This window comes from Myotis daubentonii, chromosome 3 (assembly GCF_963259705.1).
Source record: "Myotis daubentonii chromosome 3, mMyoDau2.1, whole genome shotgun sequence".
NCBI classification, from domain to species: Eukaryota; Metazoa; Chordata; class Mammalia; order Chiroptera; family Vespertilionidae; genus Myotis; species Myotis daubentonii.
The window spans coordinates 56377739-56400983 of NC_081842.1; the positions used below are offsets into that span (position 1 = coordinate 56377739).

General features: G+C 49.2%; 1 protein-coding gene across 2 annotated transcripts in view; it reads left to right on the forward strand.

Moving 5' to 3' along the window:
• The window catches only part of ITGB5 (integrin subunit beta 5), a 111964-nt gene that overhangs the window by 57497 nt on the left and 31222 nt on the right, over positions 1 to 23245 (forward strand). For both annotated transcript variants that reach the window (XM_059687606.1, XM_059687605.1), the window contains exons 6-9: positions 4380 to 4541; positions 5944 to 6039; positions 7762 to 7851; positions 15865 to 15999. In XM_059687606.1, the coding sequence (XP_059543589.1) occupies positions 4380 to 4541; positions 5944 to 6039; positions 7762 to 7851; positions 15865 to 15999 (483 nt within the window). The remainder of the gene's footprint in view (positions 1 to 4379; positions 4542 to 5943; positions 6040 to 7761; positions 7852 to 15864; positions 16000 to 23245) is intronic.

A 23245-nucleotide genomic window follows, 5' to 3' on the forward strand; every position in this document is an offset into this window, starting at 1 on the left:
CAACACCCAGAGCCCAGTCTTGGAAAAGTCGTACTTGCCAATTAAAGACAATTTGGAAAAAAGAAAAAGAGATTGCCCATAATCTTAACTCCAACCCCATTACGGTGTATTTTGTTTGACTGTCTTTTTAGTAGAAAGTGATGCTTGTTTTTTGCATCATTTGCAATTGCAGTGCTGCAGTCTTTATTTTTTCACTTTATTTGTACATGTTTATACATAATTTCATACTTTTCATGAGCATAATTTCTAATGGCCACAGAGGAGTTATCTCCATTTACTTATTTGTTCTCAAATAGTGGGATGTTCATGTCTTCCCCTTTTTTTGTCACAATTGGTAAAAATACTGTTTTGCATTTTTCAGAATTCTTCTTGCTGAGAGTCCCCTGAAGTAGAATCACTGAACCAACAGCTATAGACCTCAGTAAGCGTTTTTTAAAAGTCAGGTTTATTAAGGGATACTTTATAGAGTAAAATTCACCCTTTTTATGCAAGAAGTCTTAGAGCCACCCCACAGTTAAGCTACAGATCGTTCCCATCACCAGTCTCCTAGTTATCCCTTATTGTCCAGCCTCCCTTCACCCTCAGACTTTGGCAACCACCCATCTGTTTCCTGTCCCTACATTTTTGTATGTTCCTGAATACTAGATGAATGGAGTTAGCACAGCGCCTTTTGAGTCAGGCGTTTTTCACTTACTGCTTCTGAGATTCATCCAACCTGCTGTGTCTCGGTAGTTTGCTTCTCTCATTCCTGAGTAGTACCCATTGTACAGGTACACTGCAGTGTGTCGCTGTGTTTGCCACTAGATGGGCAATTGGGTTGTTCCTAGTTTTGGGTCATTCTAAATAGCTGCTGTAAATATTTGCAGAGAGGTTTGTAGGTGATCGTACGTTTTCACTTCTCTTGGGTAAATGCCAAAGAGGGGGATTGCTGGGTTGATGGGAAGCGTGTATTTGACTTTATAAGAATTTGCCAGACTGTTTTCCACTTGCTGAGACATGCTGTGTTCTCAGCAGCAATGATGAGGGGTCCATTTTCCCACATCCTCACTGTTACTGGGTATTATGAGTGTTGGCTTATTTGCCATTGGAATAGCTCTCTCATTATGGTTTTAGTGTGCATTTTCTTAATGACTCATGATGGCGAGGATCCTTTCATGTGTTTATTTCCATCCATATCTCTTCTTTGGTGAAATGTCTGCTCAAGTCTCTATCTTTTTAAATTCAGTTATTTGTTTTCTTATTATTATTGACCTATGAGAGTTTTATATATTTTATCAAATTGTTGTGGGGTTTTTTTGCAAGTATTTTCTCCCAATCTATGCCTTGTCATTTCATTTTCTTAATGGTATCTTTACCATTTGAAAGATAATGGTATCTTTCAAAGAGGAGCTGTTTCTAATTTTGATGAAGTCCAGTTCATCAGTTTTTTAATCCAATGAACTATCTTCTCTAAGGAACCTTTGCCTAGCCCAAGGTTGCACAGGGTTTCTCTGGTTTTCTTCAGAAGTTTTATAGTTTTAGGTCTGTGATCTACTCTGAGTTAATTTTTACATTTAGTGAGATGTATGGGTTGGGCATTATTTTGCTTATGGATGTCTGATTGATCCAATACCTTCCGTTGAGTTGCCCATATAAGTGTGGGTCCATTTCTGGTCTCTCCGTCCTGTTCCACTGGTCTGTGTGTCTGTCCTTCTGTGACTACCACACTGTCTTGATTACTGTTGCTTTACAAAAAGCCTCGATCTTAAGTAACGAGTCCCCCAGCTTTGTTGTTCTTTTTAAAAATTGTTTGGCTCGTCTTCATTGTTTGCCTTTCCGTATAAATTTGAGAATCAGATTGTCATTTTCTCAAAAAGGTCTTCTGGCTTTTGATTGGGATTGTGTCAAATCTATAGGAGAAACAGCATCTCAGCAACATTAACTCTCGCAATCTATGAAAATGATCTCTCTGTCCATTTATTCAGGTTTCTAGCTTTCTCTAAGGTTCTTAAAACACCTGGTCAAATTAAAGGTTGGTCTTCTACATTCAGGGGAGGGTGTTTATTGCTGTGCCCTTCTGGATAACAAAACCTCATTTTTCCTTAAAAAAAAAAAAAAAACAACAAACAAAAAAAACATCTTGCTGGTTTATATCTCTTGATTATGCTTTATCCCCCATGGATTCCCTCCCTCCCTCCCTTCCACACTCCATGGATTATAATTATTGCTTTATTTATTTTAAAGTTTTAAGCTATTTATCAAAGTATAATATACATGTAGAAAACTTCGCCTAAGTACGCATTTCAACAAATTTTCACAAGGTGGAAACACCAGGTCATGAAACAGAATATCACCAGCATCCCAGAACCTCCTTATGGCTGCATCCTTTACTCCCCCGCCCCCGCCCCATCCTGCCACCAATGGGAGCTGCCATCTCAACGTCTAACCCCATGAATTAGTAAGTCGTGGCTTAGAATTTTATTCCTGTAAAGGCCTTCTAGGTTTCTTACTCCATGTCCCCAAAACATGCCCGCCTCCTCATTTTGCCCTTGCTAGTGCGTAGAATGACTACCCCTCACCCCCTTCTGCCTCGTTTCTTCTTCCAGCTTCCTTGAAGAGTCCTCCTCATCCTCTCAGCTCAGGTTGAGTTTCATCTGCCCTGGAAGTCTTTCCCTGCTCCTTCGCCCCCAGTCTCCATTGACATAGCACGTCCATTTGACTGTAAGCTCTTCAAGTAACAAACTACTGATATACAACAAGTGTGATGAAATCCAGTTCATCGGTATATTTATCCTATGAACTGTCTTATCTAAGAAATCTTTGCCTAGACCCAGTGCCTTCATTGGGGCCCGGCACACAGTGGGATGTCAGTAATTATATGCTGGATGAATGTTCAAAGTCAAGGGAACTGATTCCCCAAAAGGTTAAGTTCCTTGTTCATAGTAGGCCCCTGGCTTTCTGTCCTCACTCACCTTTTTTTTTTTTCAAACCCCTTTTCTCCCTCATGTTACTCTGACTTTCCATGATTTAAAAAAAAATTGTTTATTTCCATGCTGCTTTCGGAACAAGTGAGAAAACATCACAGCTCTGGAAGGCTGTTTTATCCATCACTAAGGTGAAAAGACAGAGAGGAAGAAACCCTCAACCCCTCAGCTGCCGTAAGAGCAATAGTTTTTCATTGTCAAGTCCGTGAGTCCAGTCAGTCCTCATTTCGGTATCCAGTCTCAACAGTGTTTAAATCCTTCATACATCTGCCCTGCTACCAATGTATTTTGGGATGCCCTTTCATTAAGATAAGTAAGATTAGTAAGACGGCAACCGTCCCTCAGTTTTTATTTCTCTGTGCCAGTAGCTGCTCCCAATAATGAGTGGGAGTGTTTTTGTGTAGCGTTGGGGCTGCAAGTGGCTAACTACGAGAAGCAGAGTCCTCCCATCGCAGTGCAGTCGGCATTGAGCTGTGCCTTCGGCTGAAGCGTGGGTGCATTCCCTGTAGTGAAGCAGCGAAGGGGGAAAGAGCTTATCTGAATGAACTAAACACCAGAGTGGGTCAGTTAGTGATGGGAGTGGTTTACAGCTGCCAGCATGGAGGACGGCCCATTTTACCAAATCCTCTAAAGCAGTGGTTCTCAACCTTCCTAATGCCGCGACCCTTTAATACAGTTCCTCATGTTGTGGTGACCCCCAACCATAAAATTATTTTCGTTGCTACTTCATAATTGTAATTTTGCTACTGTTATGAATCGTAATGTAAATATCTGATATGCAGGATGTATTTTCATTGTTACAAATTGAACATAATTAAAGCACAGTGATTAATCACAAAAACAATATGTAATTTATATATGTGTTTCCGATGGTCTTAGGTGACCCCTGTGAAAGGGTCGTTCGGCCCCCAGAGGGGTCGCGACCCACAGGTTGAGAACCGCTGCTCTAAAGGCGGCTCTGTGGGTCATTCGAGCACTTCATTCTGAGCGATTCCGTCTAATCCGGGAACTGAGGTGTTGACTTCCTTGTCATCTCAGACAAGCCAGCCGGCCCAAGTGTGTTGTGAGAGTTGGGAGGAAGGCTGTTCTGGGGAAGGCATAACAGGTGAGGCTAGAAGGGGAAGCAGCCCCGGGAGTAAACTGAAAGGGGCAGGGAGGAGTGTGATGGGCTGGAGGGAGGGTTCCAGGCACCTGGGCCTATGTGAGCCATGCATTTAGGGTTCCCCAGTCCAGGCTGTGTCTCTTCTGAGCTCTGGGGGTTCCTCTCCAGTGTTTAACAGTGCCCCCAGTACACGGGGGAGTGCCTCTGACTTAGACCATATCCCCTGGAGACGGGCCAGTGCCTTGTCTGAAGCTCCGGGAAGGCGTTGGTAGTGCCCAGAAAGACTTTGCAGCCACCCACCGTCTGCTCCTCAGGAGAAGATCGGCTGGCGAAAGGACGCCTTGCACCTGCTGGTCTTCACAACGGACGACGTGCCCCACATCGCACTGGACGGAAAACTGGGGGGCCTGGTGCAGCCACACGATGGCCGGTGCCACCTGAACGAGGCCAACGAGTACACCGCATCCAACCAGATGGTGAGGGCTGGGCCCCAGCGCCGCCTGTGACCTTGCCCATGACCTTGGTGGGGATGGGGTTTCATTGGTCCATCTTCCCCAGCGGGGCTTCCGGAACTCCTCTTCGACTGGGAGCACTTGCTGCCACTGGGTCATCTTTCTGCCATTGTGCACCCAAGTGGGAGTGTTTCCCTGAGGGAAGGGGTGATCCGGGGAGACGGGATAAAGCTCAGAGGGGAGAGGTGATCTTAGAGGAGGCGGGGCCCGTGCTCCTGCAGAGATAAAAGCTGGGATGGAAGTTACAGGACACACCAAGCCAAAGCTTCCTGACTCTAGGAGCGAGCTCTGAGCACTGGGCTCCGTCAGTGTCAGGAGGGGGCGTCCTGCGTGGAATGGGAGGCCCCAGGGACCTTCCCCTCCCAGTGACCTACGACCAGGACCCTGCAATTTAAAAGAATTTATGTAAAACTTCAGACATAGATCATGATCAATAGACCAGCAAAATGGATTCCCACATTCCCATCACCCAGACCCAGTAATTACCAAGACCTATTCAATTAAATTACTATTCAATTAAAAAAATAATAAATCTGTGCCTTCTTCCTTCCCGAACCATTCTGGTATCTGGCTAGAAAGGAATTCTTTCTAATTTTCTTTGCTGGACAAGCCCATTTTCTCCAGTTTCAAGAGGTGGCCAGTGTCCAAGCCTTCATATTACCCACGAATAATGGGGTCTAGGAGAAGGACTCCTAGCTGTAGAACCTGGGAACTATAGGGCTGAAATGGGCCCCTGTGCCCGTCATTAGCCCTTAAAATCCTTCAGGACACTGTTAAAGTGCCTCTCAGCCTCCTCCCACCCTCCCAGCTTGTATCCCACCATCCCCCACCCCCACCCCCACCCCCGGCCCCCGCCATGGCCTAACTTTTGGTGCAGAGGTCAGCAGCCTCTCTGCCTTTCTGAGCCATGAGCAGGACTCAGCAGGACTCAAGGGGTCGGGGCACAGGCAGGCCCAAGCGTGAGGTCTACGTAAAGGAGAATGAGCCAGGGAGATCAAGAGGAAAGGTCTTAGGGAGAGAGGAAAGGTGATAGGTGCTGATGGTAGATGGGAGGATGTGGTGGCTGTTCTTAGGGGGCCTCCCAACTTTGCCCCTTCCCTGCTGAAAGGATGGTAACACGGGCCAGGTATGGGACAGCCATTCATCACCACCCCATTCTGGGTGGGGCGGGGGGAGTGTGATCTAGTTTCTGGAGGGTCTCCTCTGCACCTGTCCTCAGAGGAAGCCGCCGCCGGGGCTGGGTGGTGGAGGGGCTGCCAGGGGAAGATGCTTTTCATGGCCGGCGGTGAGTGACTGAGTGCACGTTGGAGCTGGCAATGTCTCACCTGTTAGAAGTGTCACAGCTTGACTCTTGCGTTGGACCTAGGACTACCCATCCCTCGCCTTGCTGGGAGAGAAGTTGGCGGAGAACAACATCAACCTCATCTTTGCGGTGACGAAAAACCATTATGGGCTCTACAAGGTACACCTGGAGGGAGGGAGGGAAACTGGTGTCCTAATCCTGGGGGCCATGCTGACCCTAAGGTGAATGGGAGTCTAGAATGTGGGGGGAGGCGTGTTAACAGGCCTACTCTGTGTGTGGGGCAGGCCACAGGAGGCGGGGTGGGGAGGATTATAGGTGGGGGTGGGGAAGATTATAGCCCTGTCTTGTTCTTGTGGAAAATATCCGTGTTAAAGCAATTTACCCAGCAGTGTATACCTTTATAAGGAATGTAAACATGTGGCATCTCATTTAATCTTGAGAAAAACTTGGGAAATATGAATTCTCGCTTCTCAGATGATGAAATGGAAACACACGGTAGGAGAGGGAAGGGGGTGCACACTCTGGTGGGGAAGGACAGTATAGAGTGAAAATGCACAGGAAGAAAGCGAAGGCATCGAAGCAGGCTGGTCACTAGCTCCAGTTCTCCTGAGCTTCCCTGCCTTGCCCACAGAGTCCGGGGGGACATGGGTTAGCCTGGGACCGGAACTCCCAAAGGAAACGAGATGTCTTGAGGGAACAGAGCAGTCTGTGTGTGAATCTGTTCTGTCTAAAAGAGACTATTTCCAGGTCCTTCCATGGACCATCAGAGTAACTCCCCTGGTGAGCGTGCTTTTCCCACAGTCACAGGCGCATGGGGAACGAGCACTCGCCTCCCTCGAGTTGCTCAGGGAGCGCATCTAAGCTAACCGTAAGCCCAGCTCGCCTCCGACATCCTTGGAATTGAGAGGCTATGGGACCCTCGTCCCCACCCTGGAACAGCTGGCCCTGGTCCCTTCTCCTTCCCGCTCTAAATGCCCACCAGGAGCCTTTGTCTAACTACGTTTATCTCCCGCTCCTGCCTGAGATCACTGCCGATAAAGGGCCACTTACATGTTCTTGAGCTCTTCATCTTCTTTCAGTCTGAACCCATTTTAGAAGATGAAAGCGAGGGAAGGGGATTGTTTTTCTTTTTTGTTTGGTGGAAGGTTGCAGGATAACACATACCCATCTGCAAAGAGTGTGTTTAGAGGACCAGGCACGCAGACTGTGCTGGGTGTGTCCCAGGTGCACAGGCGGGAAGATGTCCACCTTGGCTGAGCCGTCCTTGCTCAGAACCAGGGACACCTTGCTCAGGGAGGCGCCCACGACAGGCTGAGGGCGGAGGGTGTTTCTAGAGTTTCTGTCACTTTACTAAGTGGCCTACTCAGGTGTTAGTACAACTGAAAGAGAAAAGGCAACCACTTCAGGCCGCCTGCTTTGTGGCAGGACTTCACCCAGAGATCCCCAGAGGGCACCGTTCACGTCTCTGGTCCCTGCTAGGGAAAGAGGCTGAGCAGATTGAGGGCATCCTTGAGCTGATCCCGGGAATAGCTATGCAGACGAGGGGAGAGCTGGCGGGAAATAGGGTAGAATGTGTTGGCCTTGGAGGAGGGACTTTCAGAGTTGTCATATGCCAGGGGACGGGGTCTCCAAGAAGGAGCATGGCTTATGCTGTAGGAACAGGTCTAGACCTTCAGGAATGGGTGTCGCACAGCCTACGGCAATGCCCGTTTCCCTGCGCAGTTCTTTTCACCTTTCCTTGTGGCCTCCTCTCCAGTGTGTGGTGTGAGAGAGTGGCAGACCAGCGTGGGGTCCCCTTCCATTCTAGAGCAGGGTTCACTCTGATGGCATGGAAGGGCAGATGGGCTGACTTCTTTTTTCTCCCCCCCCCCCCCCCCCAAGAATTTTACAGCCCTGATACCCGGAACAACGGTGGAGATTTTACACGGAGACTCTAAAAATATCATTCAACTGATCATCAATGCGTACAGTGTAAGTCATCAGTTTCTTCCCGATCCCCACCTCCACCCCAACCCTCTTCCCCTGAGGCTCCGGGAGCTGCCTGGACTCAGGTGGGCAGCGCACCATGCCAGCGTGCTCGGCTCGGCTTCCTGACTCTTGCCTCTTGAGTTTGGTGCCTTCCGCCTTTGCTCAGATTCGGGGTGGAGAAGGCCATCTGGCTTGAAGCTTCTCCTCCCCTCCCCTCTGCCAACCTGACTCTCATCATCAGCTGGTCCCTGTGAGCTGTGGATGCTCAGTCAGACTCAGCCCGCGGCCCCTGACCATGCAGGTTCTGACTGCGTGATACCCCAGGTCCCACTGTAGCATCTCGCTTGGGTGGGCACAGGTACTCTCCACCCACCAGTTGCCTAGGCGATCCCGCCACTGTGCTCCCTGTGGGAAGACGGGAGGAGCACGCACACAGGTGTCACCTCACAGTGGCAGGACAGTTGAAATTCCCCAGGCTCATGGAGCTTAGCTCAGAGCTGCAAACTGAAATGGGGTAGAAGACCCGAGAAGAATCAATAATAGGTCTTTGCCTACACACTCGGGATCTGACTGTAATTGGAGGAGCCTGGGTGGATCTGGGAGATAATGTGCTATTGTAAGCCATTGCATAGCTTGGCTCTGCTATTGCAGCATTTACAGACGTGGCTTAGGAGTCACTTCCACACCCCAAACTGACTGTCTGTGTTTCCCACACCTCCCTCCTCTTTATTCTCCTTTAATAAATAGATTTTTATTGATTTCAGAGAGGAAGGAAGAGGGAGATAGGGATAGAAACATCAATGATGAGAGAGAATCATTGATCAGCTGCCTCCTGCATACCCCCTACTAGGGAGAGAGCCTGCAACCCAGGCATGTGCCCTGACCGGGAATCGAACCGTGACCTCCTGGTTCGTAAGTCGATGCTCAACCACTGAGCCACACTGGCTGGGCTGGGCAGACCTACTCTTCCCCCCGCCACCCCAGGAAAGTGGTGGGCACAGGTTCTTGTGCTGGGAGGTACTAATATGCTCTCAGCTGTCCGCTCCCTGTGAAGTTCCCAGGACCCACCTTGCCCTTCACAGGGCCAGGTAACTCCCAAACAAGATTCAGAGTGTGTCTTCTGTTTAAAACAAAGTTATACATAGAGTAAGTGTAGTCTAAGTACCACCATTAGTTCTGGGAGCCCAGTTAGCCACTGTGCCATCCCATGTGTGAGATGAACCATCTTTCCCGCCACAACTGATTGACAGATGAGCATTTGGAGCTCAGCCTTTCCCAGTGTTGATTTTTCAATCTACTGCTCCAGCCCTTTTCTGAGTGACTAGAGCCATAGGGGGTGCCCTCGTCCCTGCTGCTGGAGGAGCCCTAGAGCTTGAGGGCAGGGGGGCGGGGCGGCCCTCCCTTGAGCTCCTGGAGCTTTGGTGTGAGTTGGGGGACAGCGAGGGTTTGTGGCTGGTCCTTCTTCCCTCCCCCACCTTCTGTTACAGCTAAGGGTCCTCTTCTCCACAAATTCTCCGATTCCTCCTCCTAACTCCTCACTCCCTATTGAGAGAAACTGGAGACTTCCTTCTCCTCTCGTACCCCACTCCCCACATACTAACATCCTCTTCTCTGATCTCTGACCTCTAAATTTTCGCTGGATCCATTGGTCACCTCACAACCAAGATCCCAGTAAGACAGGGTTTCCAGGTTATGCTTAGTGACTTTCAGATTTCCAGTGGATGGAAATGTAATGAACTGAGAGAGCATTTGAGAAGAGAGAGTGTGTAGGAGGGAGGGGGCCTGGGCTGCTGAGCGTTGTCCTCTTTTCAAGGCCCCTCCCTCCCTGTGAACCTCTTGGGAACAAGCTGTGGGCACTGAACTGAAGAAGTCAGAGTGAGCCCTGGCCAGCTAGCTCAGAGGGTGGGAGCATCATCCTGCGCACCAGAAGGTGGCTGGTTCGATTCCCGGTCAGAGCACATGCCTAGATTGTGGGTTTGGACCCCAGCTGGGGAGCATATGGGAGGCAACTGATGGATGTTTCTCTCTCACATCAATGTTTCTCTCTCTCCCTTCCTCTCTCTGAAATCAATGAGCATGTCCTTGGGTAAGGACAAAAAAGAGAAAGAAGGCAATGCAAGAGCTGGAACCGTACCTGGGTTGTCCCCCCCATCCTCCTGGGGTCTGGATTGGGAGGGGGCTGCTGTTGGACCTGTTCTCACTGGTGGGGTGACCACAGCTTGCCTCCTCCTGAGACAGGGCCTTTGAGGGAGCAATGGCTGAAGAGCAACCACCTCTCAAGCTCTGGGGTGGGGTGAGGATTTTCTCCTGAGCTGCTGGGGAGGAGCCACCTCCCAGCATTTTCGTCCCCAGCTCCTGAGTCAGCCCCTGTGGGCGATGACAGACTCTGGGCCTCCCTGAGGGCATTTCCTGGTGAAGGCGCAGGCTCTCAGCTCCTCCTGCCTTTGATAAAGGAGGGCATAAGGACACCCAGGTGCATAGACCTGGCTGGGAGGTGTTGGCCAGAAATGAAAAACACAGCTCAGTCAGCGCTGTGCAGCTAAGGAATACGATCCACAATGACTAGTCAAATTCAGTGGAAAGTTTTAAAGCAGCTTTATGGGAGACCATGAACACATAATAAACTGTACAGATGGAAAGGGTACAGTTTAAGCTCTGACACACGTACCTGCCTGTGAAACTACCCACACTTGCGGGGGGCTGCTGGGAACCGGGGAGCGTGGCGTTGTTGGAGGTCCCCCGGGTGGGAACCGCACGTGCTGGCAGCATTCTCTCTCTGAGCCCCATTGCGTTGGCTCTGAGCAGGATCATGATACACGAATTTGTGTTCTTTACAGAGATCCAGGGGCCTGGGGAAGCGTGCTCTGTCTGTGTGGGGGCAGGAGAGGAGTGGGGAGCCCTCCGCTGCTGAGGAGCCGGGACGGGATGAATAGAGAACGACCTTTTCCGGGGAGCTGCGTGTGGAGCTGGGGTGAACCGCCGAGGATTTGTGGGAACCTCGCTCTGTAACTTGAGTCTGAGCTAAACCGGTTCCTAAAAGAGAACCCGCTAGGGAATGAGACATACAATGGATGAATGAACATTTGAAACTCAACTTTTTTCAAATGGGCAATTCTGGCATATGATCCACAATGACTAGTCAAGTTCAGCGGACAGTTTTAAAGCAGCTCTATTGGGAGACAATGAACACAGGATAAACTGTACAGATGGAAAGTGTACAGTTTAAGTTGTGACACACGTACGTACCTACCTGCAAATCTATCACCACCGTCACGATATGGAACAGACCCTCACTCTGCATAGGTGGACGTGTGGCCGTTGCCTTCTTCTACCCCCCCTCCCCCCCAGTGGAATTTTAAAGTAAGATATTCAGTATAGAGATGTGAAATGGCAGGGAATCTGGAGCAAAGCCCTGGTGGTGGAAGCCGTGGGGTGTGCTGGTGCTCGATGCTGATTTAGTACCTGTTTCATTTTGCCAGTGTTTCTGGCAAATGGGCAGCCCATGGATTTTTAGCACTTTTCCTGGGGTTGAGCCTAGCACTGGCCTCTGCTGTGGTGTGTGTGTGTGTGTGTGTAGAAAGGCGGGGGTGGTGGTGTGTATGTAAGGTATGTAGTAGGGGTGTGGGGGGGTTGTGTATGATGGGGGCGTGGTTGGAGTATATGTATGTGTGTGGTGTGTATGGTGTGTGTGTGTGTGGTTGTGCGGTATGTATGTGGTGTGTATGTCTGTAGTATGTATGGTGTGTGTGGTGTATGTATGGGGGGGTTGTGTGGTGTGTATGTCTGTAGTATGTGTATGATGTGCGTGGTGTATGTGTGTGGTGTGTATATCTGTAGGATGTGTATGGTGTATGGGAGGTGTATGTGTGTGGTGTGTATATCTGTAGTGTGTGTATGGTGTATGGGGGTATATGTGTATGATGTGTGTGGTGTGTGTGGGGGTGTTTGTGTGGTGCATATGTCTGTAGTATGTGTATGGTGTATGGGGGGTGTATGTGTATGGTGTGTGTGGAGGGTGTATGTATTGTGGCTGTGGCTGTGGGTGTGGGTGTGGCTTTGGCCTTGGCCTCACTAGAGGCCCCAGTTAGCCCTGGCTACCCTTTCACCTGCTCTTCTCTCTGGCCAGGGTCCAAGCCCCGCTCTAACCGGACTGTTTGCATTTCTCTGTGTCACCTTTCCGTCTCAGCGGTTTGTGGTGCATTTCAAATGAGTCATACAGCACATGACTAAGTGAGGGTGTTGACTTTTACCCCCGAGAGTTGCTGGCAGACCATCTGTGGGGACATTCTGGAAAGATTTTGGTTGGAACATATGTAACAGATGAAATAGCTGCGGCATTTAGCTCGGCTGCGGAGGGAGCAAAATGGGAAGGGCATGTTTAATTTAATATCTTGCAGAATCCAGTCTGTCCTATGCAATTTTCATAGTGGGAAATCTTCAACCCTGGGCTTTGATTTGTAAATTTATTCTTGCTGTGCCAAATTCTTCATTGAGAGAGATCCCCGAATCTCCGAAGGGTGTTCAGCGATGTGGAGCTTCGCTGCACAGCTGGTGCTGGTGACAGGGCCCCTGCCAGCACCCAGAGGGGCCCTGGCTGCACACACACAGCACCTGCATCACATCGCACTGAGAAAGGGGAGCGAGGACGCAGAGGGCAGTAACTGCGGCCTCTTCTCCGGGTGGGAAAGAGCAGATGGAGCTGGAAACCACAGCCGTTGCATGCGGAGGGTGACGTCAGAGCCGTGGTGTAAGCTGCTCCTCGCCGAGCATGTGTTTCTCTTTTTGCTGTTGCCATAAAGTCTGCTCCCACCCACACCACAGCTGCCTGACTTAAAGCAGTTGCAGATGTGCCCTGGGCTGACCGAGTGCTTAATAGCCATCAAATTTCTGACATTCTCAACACTGTCTCCTAGTCTGAGGATGAGGCGTAAGGAAGCATCTGCAGGGGCAGAACTGGTAGGGGTTGGTTGAAGGTCAGGAGCCCACCTAAGTCTTGCTGTGGAAGAACTGCACTGCCTGTGGCTTTGGCCCTCCACTGTGTCTTGTTTTCTGTTCCTTCACGGTATCCATGCACCCATGCATTCAGCAAGTACATGCTAACAGCTGGCAGGCATCATGCTAGACCTTGGGAATAAAACTGAGCAGAACACAGCCCTGCCCTCTGGGATTTCAGTCTTTTAGGGAAGACTGACCCCTACAAGCAGAATACACCTGGCCATCCACACTCTTCAGACAGAGCCAGGTTTACAAGAAAGAAGTCCTGGGCGTGGTGATTACAGAGAGCACCGTGGGGGGCCAGAGGGCCTGGCCCCATCCTGGTCCTGCCCGCCTCTGGCACAGCTGACCCCGGATGAGCCCTTTTCTCTGGCCTCCACTTCTGTAGAAAGAGAGGTCCGAACTAAGTCATCTCCATGATCCCTACCCTTCTCACATCTTGACAGTTTCCAGTTTTAGAGAGTGTGTAGCAAGCGGGAATAATATAAATTTCAGACCAGAACACAAAATTTGGGATCTTACGGCCAGAGGAGACTATAGAATTCAGGTTCCATCCGTTATAGTTACTGGTTCATAGACTGGGAGCCCCAGTCCAGTGCTCTTTCTCCACTGACGCATCCAGGTTCAGGATCTTCATGGGGAGCGCTGATACTCCCTCACAGCATCCTGTTTGTGAACCATAAGGCCCATATTTCTTTTTTTAAAAAAATGTATGTTTTTATTGATTTTTTTTTTAGGGAGAGGGAGAGAGAGCAACATCTTTGTGAGAAAGAAACATTGATCGGTTGCCCTGACCAGGGGTCGAACCTATGTACCCTGACAGGGAACTGAACCCGAGACCTTTTGGTGCACAGGGCTATGCTGCAACCAGCTGAGGCACACGGGCCGGGACCACAAGGGCCATTTTTAACGTGACTCTCACCAGGAAACTTCTTACATAGCTCCAGTCCACCTAGCCCTTTCATGACATACTGTTTTGCCTCATCCTCATAGTTAGTCAAATTTTTAAAAATTATCTAGTCTTTCAAAAATAACTTTAAGTTTCTCCCACTAGGCTGGAGCTCCTTAGTGTGGCTGCCATTAGACTGTCCATCCTTCCATCCATCAACAAAAGCTTGTGCTCAGTCCCAGGGAGAAATATAATATGGCCCTTAGAATTCACAACTTGGTGGGAATAGCTAATCACTTCCAGCAGGAGAGTGCGTGTGTGTGTGTGTGTGTGTGTGTGTGTGTGTGTGTGTGTGTGGTGCGGGGTTGGGAGGGGGGGTGGAGCGGCACTCTCACAACCTTCTCCAGTTCAGGCTGGCACTTCCGAGAGGAAGTGGATTTAAGACAGAGTATTTTTAGAGTTTTAGATGCACTTGCACAATTTGTTGCAAAGGAAGAGAGTTTTTCACAGAGACTATTTTTACCAGCTGTTAATTTGTTAGGAAAACTGCATATTTAACGTACACAAGTTTAATACTACGTGTTCAGCAAAATGAAAAAAGAAGAGAGAAGACAGAAAGGAAACTCCGTGAGAGCAAGAGGCAGTTCTGCCCCCTGTTCTGTCGGTGGTGTGCTGCCGGAAGGCGCCTGAGAAGTCAGCCAGCCACCAGTTGATCCTGGGTGGCAGGTGTCCTTGAGTCCCTTGGAGTGCGCACATCCTGCTACGCTGAGCGTGCTAAGTGCCTAAAATATCTGGGGGGTAAGGTGTACCCCCTAAATATAAGCCAATTACTTTATTTGGTTTCAGTCTCCAAATTACATCCTCTTTTGAGATTTCAATGGCAATTTTTTAAACTAACAGACACAGAAAATTGTTCAACTGTTTCACAATCTAAATACACCTGAGTATCCAGCACCTGGCTAAAAAAACCCACCACAGAATATTATTAGCACCCAGAAGTCCCTATCCTGTCTCTCCCCCCTCCCCATTACTGTCCCCCAAGGGGAACCATTAATTTGCCTGTTTTGAATTTCATGTAAATAGAATCATGTAGTATATAGGCCATTTGTGTCTGGCTTCTTTCGGGCATTGTTATCTTTATGAGATTCATCTGTGTCGTGAGATGTAGTCATGTTTCATCCATTCTCAGTGCTGTGTGGTATTGTGTGAACACGCCCCCATTTAAAAGTAAAACCTATTCTATGGATAGGCATTTGGGTAGCTGTTATGGACAGTGTTGCTATAAACATCCTTGTACCTACCTTCTGGTTAGTGCACATCTCTGTTGCCTATAGTCCTTGGGTGAATTGACAGGTCTGAGGTTGGCCTGAGCTTGAGTAGGTGCTGCCGAAAGGTTTTCTCAAAGGCTGTACCAATTGACGCTTCCACCAGCAGGATGCGAGGGCCTCAGTTGCTCCGCACCTTTCTAACACTTGATGTTCTCAGTCCTTTTTTGGGTTGTTTTTTTTTTCTTCTATTCTGATGGGAAATTTTGGCTTGATTTTCAATTCACTTACTGTCTTGAGAACACAATCCACACAAAAGATTTTATTCTCTGATAATGCCGTTCCGCCTCCTACAGGTGGCTCTCATCTGACGGGGAGGGGTTGGGCCAGAAGGACAATACGGTTCCAGGGGAAAGTGCCTGCTGAACTGATTTGGAAGGAAGAGAAGGAGCCAGCCAGGGGAAGAGAGGAGAGGAGCCACTGAGCAGAGGAATGTTATTCCATGGGTGAAGGCCCACAGTTTGGAGAGCACATGGAGAGATGGGAGGGTTTGAGGAGCTGCATGTCTGAAGCTGAGGGTGGGAGGAGAGGTGGCTGGAGAGGCAAACAGGTTGGAGCATCATCCCTTGAAGCAGATAGTAATGACGTATGGCAGGTGGACCATGTCCAACATCTCCGAGCTCCCAGCAGAGACCTCAGGCAGGTTTAGCTAGATCGGGCTGAGGGTGTGGAGAGAAAGGGACACCAAAATGAGCCCACTGGCTCTTACCTGAGTGAGAGGAAGCCATGTGGGCATCAGAGAGCCACTGTGGAAAGCATCCTGGCCATTACTAAGTGGTTTGGGCCTCATCTTCTCTCTCTGTCCAGAGCATCCGGTCTAAGGTGGAGCTGTCAGTCTGGGACCAGCCTGAAGACCTTAACCTCTTCTTCACTGCCACCTGCCAGGACGGCGTGTCCTACCCTGACCAGAGGAAGTGTGAGGGCCTGAAGATCGGGGACACGGTGAGTCCTCTCTCCTCTCCGTTTATGTGGCACAGTTAGCCCTGGCCATCATTCTTTGGCTTCTGATAACTTCTGTGACTTATCAGATTCTTTCAGGGTTTTGCATTCTGCCTTCCTACTTATCAGCCTGGGGGGCTTTCCTGAGCCTGCCCTGTGTTGTCATCTTCAAGGTTCCAGATGGATTTGTTTAAAAGCCCCGGGCGAGGCCTGGCCAGTGTGGCTCGGCTGGGCATCGTCCTGTGCACCGAAAGGTTGCTGGTTGGATTCCTGCTCAGGTCACATAGCCCGGGTTTCAGGCTCCATCCCTGATATGGGGCATGCAGGAGGCAGCCAGTCAATGTTTTGCTCTCTCATAGATGTTTCTCTCTCCCTTTCCCTTCCTGTCTCTAAAAATAAATTTAAAAAAAAGAAAAGCCCCAGTCAATAGATGGCCTCAGCACATTGTCCCCTGTCTTCCTCAGGTTGACTCTGTGCCCTTGGTGTTTTACGGCATTATTATTTCCAGTGGGCAGGGATGAGATCAGGTGGGAGAAGACGGGCAGGGATCTGAGAGTCCTGGCCTCATTCCTAGTCTTCTACAGCTCACTCTATGCTTTGGATAATCGGATCCTCACTTTTCCCTCCTGTAAAATATGAAGAAATCCACTCACCTCTTCTGTTTGATGAAATGGGATGGAGAACTTTACAGAACGGAGGGCATGGGTGCCTTGTGTGCACTAGGTGGATGTGACTGCATGATGGGGAAGAAGCGTTGTATGTCAAGATGTGCAGCTGTGTGCCAAACCAAGGACTCGAGGGAGGGTAGACGGGTGATGAGGACACAGACGGGGCACTGGGCTCAGGCAGGCAGCGTGGACTCCAGGAAACAGCTCAGAAAGACGTAGGGAGAGGGCATGGCTGGTTACACTGCAGTCTTCTGGGTTTCTCACATTCCATAGTTGATCCCCCCCCCTTCCCCTTTCACAACTGCCCTTCATCTACTTCACAGCACATGGGCTTGCCCTCACCCATCCAAACATGACCACGGTGCCTTGCCCCACTGAAAGGACAATTCAAAATAATGGTGTCGATGTTGAGAAGGACTTGAGGGACTGGGTAACAAATCTTTTCTAAGACGGGTTTTTCCTCAAGCATCTTTGCTAAAAAAAAAAAAAAAAAAAAAAAAAAGGAAAAGAAAAGAAAGAAAGGAAAAGTGAAAGAGGGCCCCCTCAACTTGTCAGATATATCATTAAAAATGATTATTTAGCCCTGACTAGTTTGGCTCAGTGAATAGAACGTCGGCCTGCAGACTGAAGGGTCTCAGGTTCGATTCTGGTCAAGGGCAGTTAAAAAAAAAAAATGATTATTTATGGCATTACCACAGAGGGCATTCAGGAATAGGGTGATGTTGCTGTAACAAAACTTCTATTTCCATCTTCCTATTTATGTGAATAAGTTTTTTTGGAGGGAGTGCTTTAATCTATACCAATAACAAATAAGAATAGAATTAATACTGATCTCTGTCTTATTTAGCAAAAAAGGGATTATTATTTCACATATACATGAACTATTGGGGTAAGGAAAGACTCATAATCAAAGAGGCACTTCCAATAAAATTATTTTTATTTTTTTATTGTTTAAAGTATTACATGTCTCTTTTTCCTTCCATCGACCCCTCCCCAGCCACTCCCACCCACCATAAAATTTTATTTTTAATGCTTGTCAAGTTTAGCAACATATATGGTGTCCCAAAAATGTATACACACACTTTGAATAATTATAAAAGCAGTGTTTATTAAAATACATTTCATTTTGCCCTCCCTGGCATCCTCAGCACCCACCGTGGCCTACCAAACCCTTGTTGAAGAGATGAATGGTCTGCTCTGTTTGGGTGCTGCCCACATCTAGTCATAACATACTACAGCAAAGGGAGGCGGAGGTGTTGAGAGGACAAACTGTGTAAAAGTTATTTTTCATCTACGCCACCTGGGGGTATTTATGTCTTGTATTGACACTAGTTATTTAGATCTGAACCCACAATGCCATAGACAAGATTTGGGCTGTGGCTTGCCCAGGTCAGAGCAGGGGAAACTGGTCTTGGGAATGCCAAGAGAACTTCAGGCAAAGTCAACTTAGCTAAACCAGGGAGAAAGACATCCATCCATCCATCCACTCATTCATTCATTCATTCATTCAATAAATATGTATTGAGTAAAAAAAAAAAAAAAATACATTTCATTTTCAAAATTGAGCTATCAGCTGTTAAAGTGTGTATAAATTTTGGGGGGATACCCTGTATTTATGTTATTTTGATAAATTAATTAATCCAGATAATTTAAAAAAACACACAAAAGACCACCAACTTACACCATACACAAAAATAAACTCAAAATGGATAAAGGACTTAAATGTAAGATGAGAAACCATAAAAATACTAGAGGAATCCAAAGACAACAAAATCTCAGACATATGCTGGAGCAATTTCTTCACCGATACAGCTCCTAGGGCATTGGAAACTAAAGAGAAAATAAACAAATGGGACTACATCAAAATAAAAAGCTTCTGCACAGCAAAAGAAACCATCAACAAAACAACAAGAAAGCCCGCTGCATGGGAGAACATATTTGCCAATGTTATCACCGATAAGGGTTTAATCTCCAAAATTTATAGGGAACTCATACAACTTAACAAAAGGAAGATAAACAATCCAATAAAAAAAATGGGCAAAGGACCTAAATAGACACTTTCCAAAAGAGGACATTCAGAAAGCCAAGAGACATATGAAAACATGCTCAAAGTCACTAATCATCCAAGAAATGCAAATCAAAACAACAATGAGGTACCATCTCACACCTGTCAGAATGGCTATCATCAACAAATCAACAAACGACAAATGCTGGTGAGGATGCGGAGAAAAGGGAACACTTATGCACTGCTGGTGGGAATGCAGACTGGTGCAGCCACTGTGGAAGACAGTATGGAGTTTCCTCAAAAAGTTAAAAATGGAACTCCCATTTGACCCCGTGATCCCACTTCTAAGAATATATCCCAAGAAACTAGAAACACCAATCAGAAAGGATATATGCACCCCTATGTTCATAGCAGCACAATTTACCATAGCTAAGATCTGGAAACAGCCTAAGTGCCCATCTGTAGATGAATGGATTAGAAAACTGTGGTACATCTACACGATGGAATACTATGCTGCTGTAAAAAAAGAAGGAATTCTTACCATTTGCAACAGCATGGATGGAACTGGAGAGCATTATGCTAAGTGAAATAAGCCAGTCAATGAAAGAAAAATACCACATGATCTCACTCATTTATGGATAATTAAGACCATTAAAACTGATGAGCAAAAATAGATTCAGAGGCAGAGCAACATCAAACAGACTGTCAAACTACAGGGGGAAGGCCGGGGAGGGTTGTGGGGGTGGGTAAGAGATCAACCGAAGGACTTGTATGCATGCATATAAGCATAACCAATGGACACAAGACACTGGCGGGTATGGGAGGCTAGGGGAAGGTCAAGGGGAGAAAAAAAAAGGAGACTATATAATACTCTTTGTAATACTTTAAGCAATAAAACAATTTTTAAAAAGTCATGATAAAAACAAACAAACAAAAAAAACACAGAAAAGCCTCATAGTCACAGGGTCTAAAGCAGCGGTCGCCAACCCTTCAGACCTCGCGGACCACCAGAGGTTCTCGGACCACTGGTTGGCGACCGCTGGTCTAAGGAGATACTTATGAAAAAATGGAAAGAGGCAGAAATAACAAAAAACAAACAAACCCCAAAACGTGTGAGTTTTATAGATCTGTGGGTGGACTATGGGGTGCAGTGGGTCAGGAAAGCTCAAGAATGATGTGTGAAAACCACCCAAACAGGGCCCTTTATGGAGAACCAGATGCAGCGGAGCAGAGGAAGAGTGAGGCTGCGCGGCACACACGGACGCCTGGGTTCATTCAGGCGGGCTCTTGGCAGTTTCTAATGGCATCCTTGTGAACAAGTCAAATAACTTCCCTGGGAGGGAGATAGCGTTACTCATGTTGACAGATGAGAGAAACCGAGGCACATAGAATCGAGTTAATTGCTCAGCGCACCACAGCCAGTGAGTAGCAAAGAGAACGTTCAAAGCCAGGGCTCTCTGACATCACCTTTACCTGGCCTCTCGGTGCCCGTGATTCTGCTCTGTCGTGCCTGTTTCAGAGGGCTCGTCTCAGAGCAAACCATGATAACAAAGAACTGGACCTCCACTCAGGGATCCCAGTTGATGGAGTGACTTGACACTCCTTCCGCACCCCTGCGGCTCAGGTGGGGATCGGATGCTGCACCCGTTGCTGCTGGCAGCCGAGATTCGGGGGTGTGATGACCTGCCCAAGACCACCCAGCTAACAAGCAGTGGACTTGCAACTCAAACCACAGTCTTTTCCCTCCGACCGGCTCATCTCACTAATCATCGCCTCCTCATCATGGAGGGAATAACACGAGTTACCGTCTCGCGGGGATTCGCAATGCGCCCAATACTGCACAGGCAGGGCTTTCCTGCTCCCTCTGCTTCCTGCGGTGGCTGCCCGGGCAAGAAGCAGAGAGGTGGCAGGGTGAGGGACAAGGATGTCCTCAAAGAGAAGTATTACATCAGTAAGACCTTGAAAGCCCCCAATCCAATGAGGTTCTCTTCTCCAGTGACTTCAGGTTTCCCCTAGTTTTCCTCCCCTCACCCCACACCAACCAGGACTGACTGAGGCCCAGCCCCGGGAGCCGGGTTTCTCATGGGCTGGCCTTGACAAATCAGCATGCGTGCGGCCTGTGCGGCGAGCACGGACGCCCAGTACAAAGGACCCAGTGAGCTTCCGGCACTGTCCGTTCCTGTCCCTCTCCGGGCTTTGTACCTCATGCCCACCCGCGCTTTGTTTCCCTGTGCTCCTGGTGGGCTTGGCATCGGGCAGCCCTGGGTGGGTGGGTTTGGGGTGGGGGCCGGGTGGCCCGTTTGAAAGAGTGGGTCAGACCAGCTGCCCTGCTGAGGAACCGGGAGCATCCCAATGAGGGTTGAATAACAGGACTGGGCGGGAGGGAGGGCTGCTCGGTCCCTGACCTTCCTCTCCCATCTCCGTCTCCGCGTGGGAGAATGGGGAGTCCAGGAACTGGGAGCCTTCAGTGTCAGCTGGAGGCCGGAATAACCAGGGACGACGCCTGCCAGACTCCGGTTTCTTTCCTGCTCCCGTAGGGAAGTGGGCTCTGAGAGGAAGGGTCACAGGACAGGTTTACTTGCTGCTCCCGAGGGCTTTATAGCTTCCTGTGCCCCCCAGGCCCTGGGGCTGGAACAGCTGTTCTGTGGTCATGGGCGGGGGCGGGGGGCGGGCGGGGGGGGGGGGCAGGGGGGAGGGAAGGTTGCATGAGGGCCACCGGACCTGCTTGAAAACTGGGTCCTCCTTGCTCCCCAGCCAGGCAGCCAGGGCGGGAGCTTTTCTAAATCCTGGGTGATCAGCTGCCAGCACGGATTCGGGGGCTCCCCTCACCTCTCACTCACTCCCAGCAAACACAGACACATCGGCCAGACTCGGGACATTTCATTCTCTCTTCGGCTACCATGCCCCGTGACGCAGGCAAGAGTTCCTGGGGGAGGTGATGCTCACAGAGGGACACTCCCACAGAGTCTCAGTAATTAAATGCCTCTGGCTATTGGTCCAGGTCACTCCTTTGTAGTTTATTCCACCTCTGCCCACAGATGCCTTTGGGGCAGGGCTTTCCATTTAATAAGTGCAGAGAAACGGAGGCCACGGAGCCAGTCACAGCTGCTCCCCGAGCTTCGGAAGAGGGGAGTCACCTCCGCATGCTCCATGCCCCCATGGTGGCTTTGGTCAGGTGCGGTCTCCCCTCGCTTCTCACGTGCAGGCCTGGGTCATCCTGAGCTAGGCAGGAGGGTTTGGAGGAGCCTCTGGCCCTTGGGGGTCACCCTCTAGTCTCCACAGTGAGCCAGGCTGCCTCTCCCTCTGTACCCAGACGTGGACACTGGACACCTGTCTCATTCCCGCTTCCAGGAGGTATGCCAAGGAGAGCACCAGCCCAACCCTCCCCAGCGGGGAGACCCCATTTTATCTCTGGTAAATGGGATGTCTCCTTCTGGGGCATGTGAGGGACCTGCTCATGGAAATGCCTGCACAGTGGGTGCTTGGCACCTGGGAACTGTCAGTGTGTGTTGTCATAAGGCAGATTTCACTGCCCGGTGAGTCCCCGTCTTGTTACTGTGCCTCAGGGCCTTGGAACTTAGTTCTGAACTTGCTTTTGTCAATCTCTCTTTTTGTCTTCTCCCACCCCTCCCCCCACTCGCACATAGACATGGAGGGTGGGCTAGTCCCTACTGTCTGCGCTTGGCTTGCTTTCCCAGTGTCCCCTGACCCTGGCTCCTGGTCATGGTCTTCAGCTCACTGTCCTCTCCTGTGACCCGCTTTGGCTAATGCTGTCTCCTGGGAGTCTGCTGTGAGTTCCCCGAAGCCGAGGCTTGCTGCCCAGGAGGACTATCGCCAGGACCTAGACAGCTGGGTCTGTCTTCCTCTTCAGTCTCTCATACCTCCACCCTCACCCCTTCCCCCGGGTGTCCCTAGACATCACAGTATCTGAAGGGAGGCTTTTTAGAATTAGCAAAGATCCAGAAGTGATAGGGATCTGTAGAACATTTAGAGCAAGGTACGTTCCGTGTTCGCCAGAAGTACACATCATTACCTAAAGAGTGCCCTGTAAAGCAAGTAATTGGTGGCTTTTTAAAACTCAGCTGTATTTCACCCAAATAATAGGATTAAGGATAACAATCATTAAACATGATTGCTAACCCATTTGAGCTTCAGAATGATCTGAGGAGACTTGAAAAATAAAGACATCTGGGCCAGACGTGGTGAGTCAGTTTCTGGAGTGGGCCCAGGCCTCTGTCTGTGTAGGGAGCACCACCGTTCAGAGGAGAAGCACCATTCAGAGGAGAAGCACCACCATTCAAAAGAGAAGCACCACCATTCAGGGAGAAGCACCACCGTTCAGAGGAGAAGCACCACCATTCAGAGGAGAAGCACCACTGTTCAGGGAGAAGCACTTCAGATGGCATTTGGTCAGGGTGTCCCAGATCCCTGTCTGGATTTCCACAGTGCCCTGCTCTGAGGGCAGTGCTGGATGAATATAACCACACATGGCTCCGTTCTCAGTGGGAGGAGGGGAGTGGAAGAGTTGTGCTCTACTTCCTGGGAGGATCACCAAGCAGTGCCCTCGCTTTCCTCC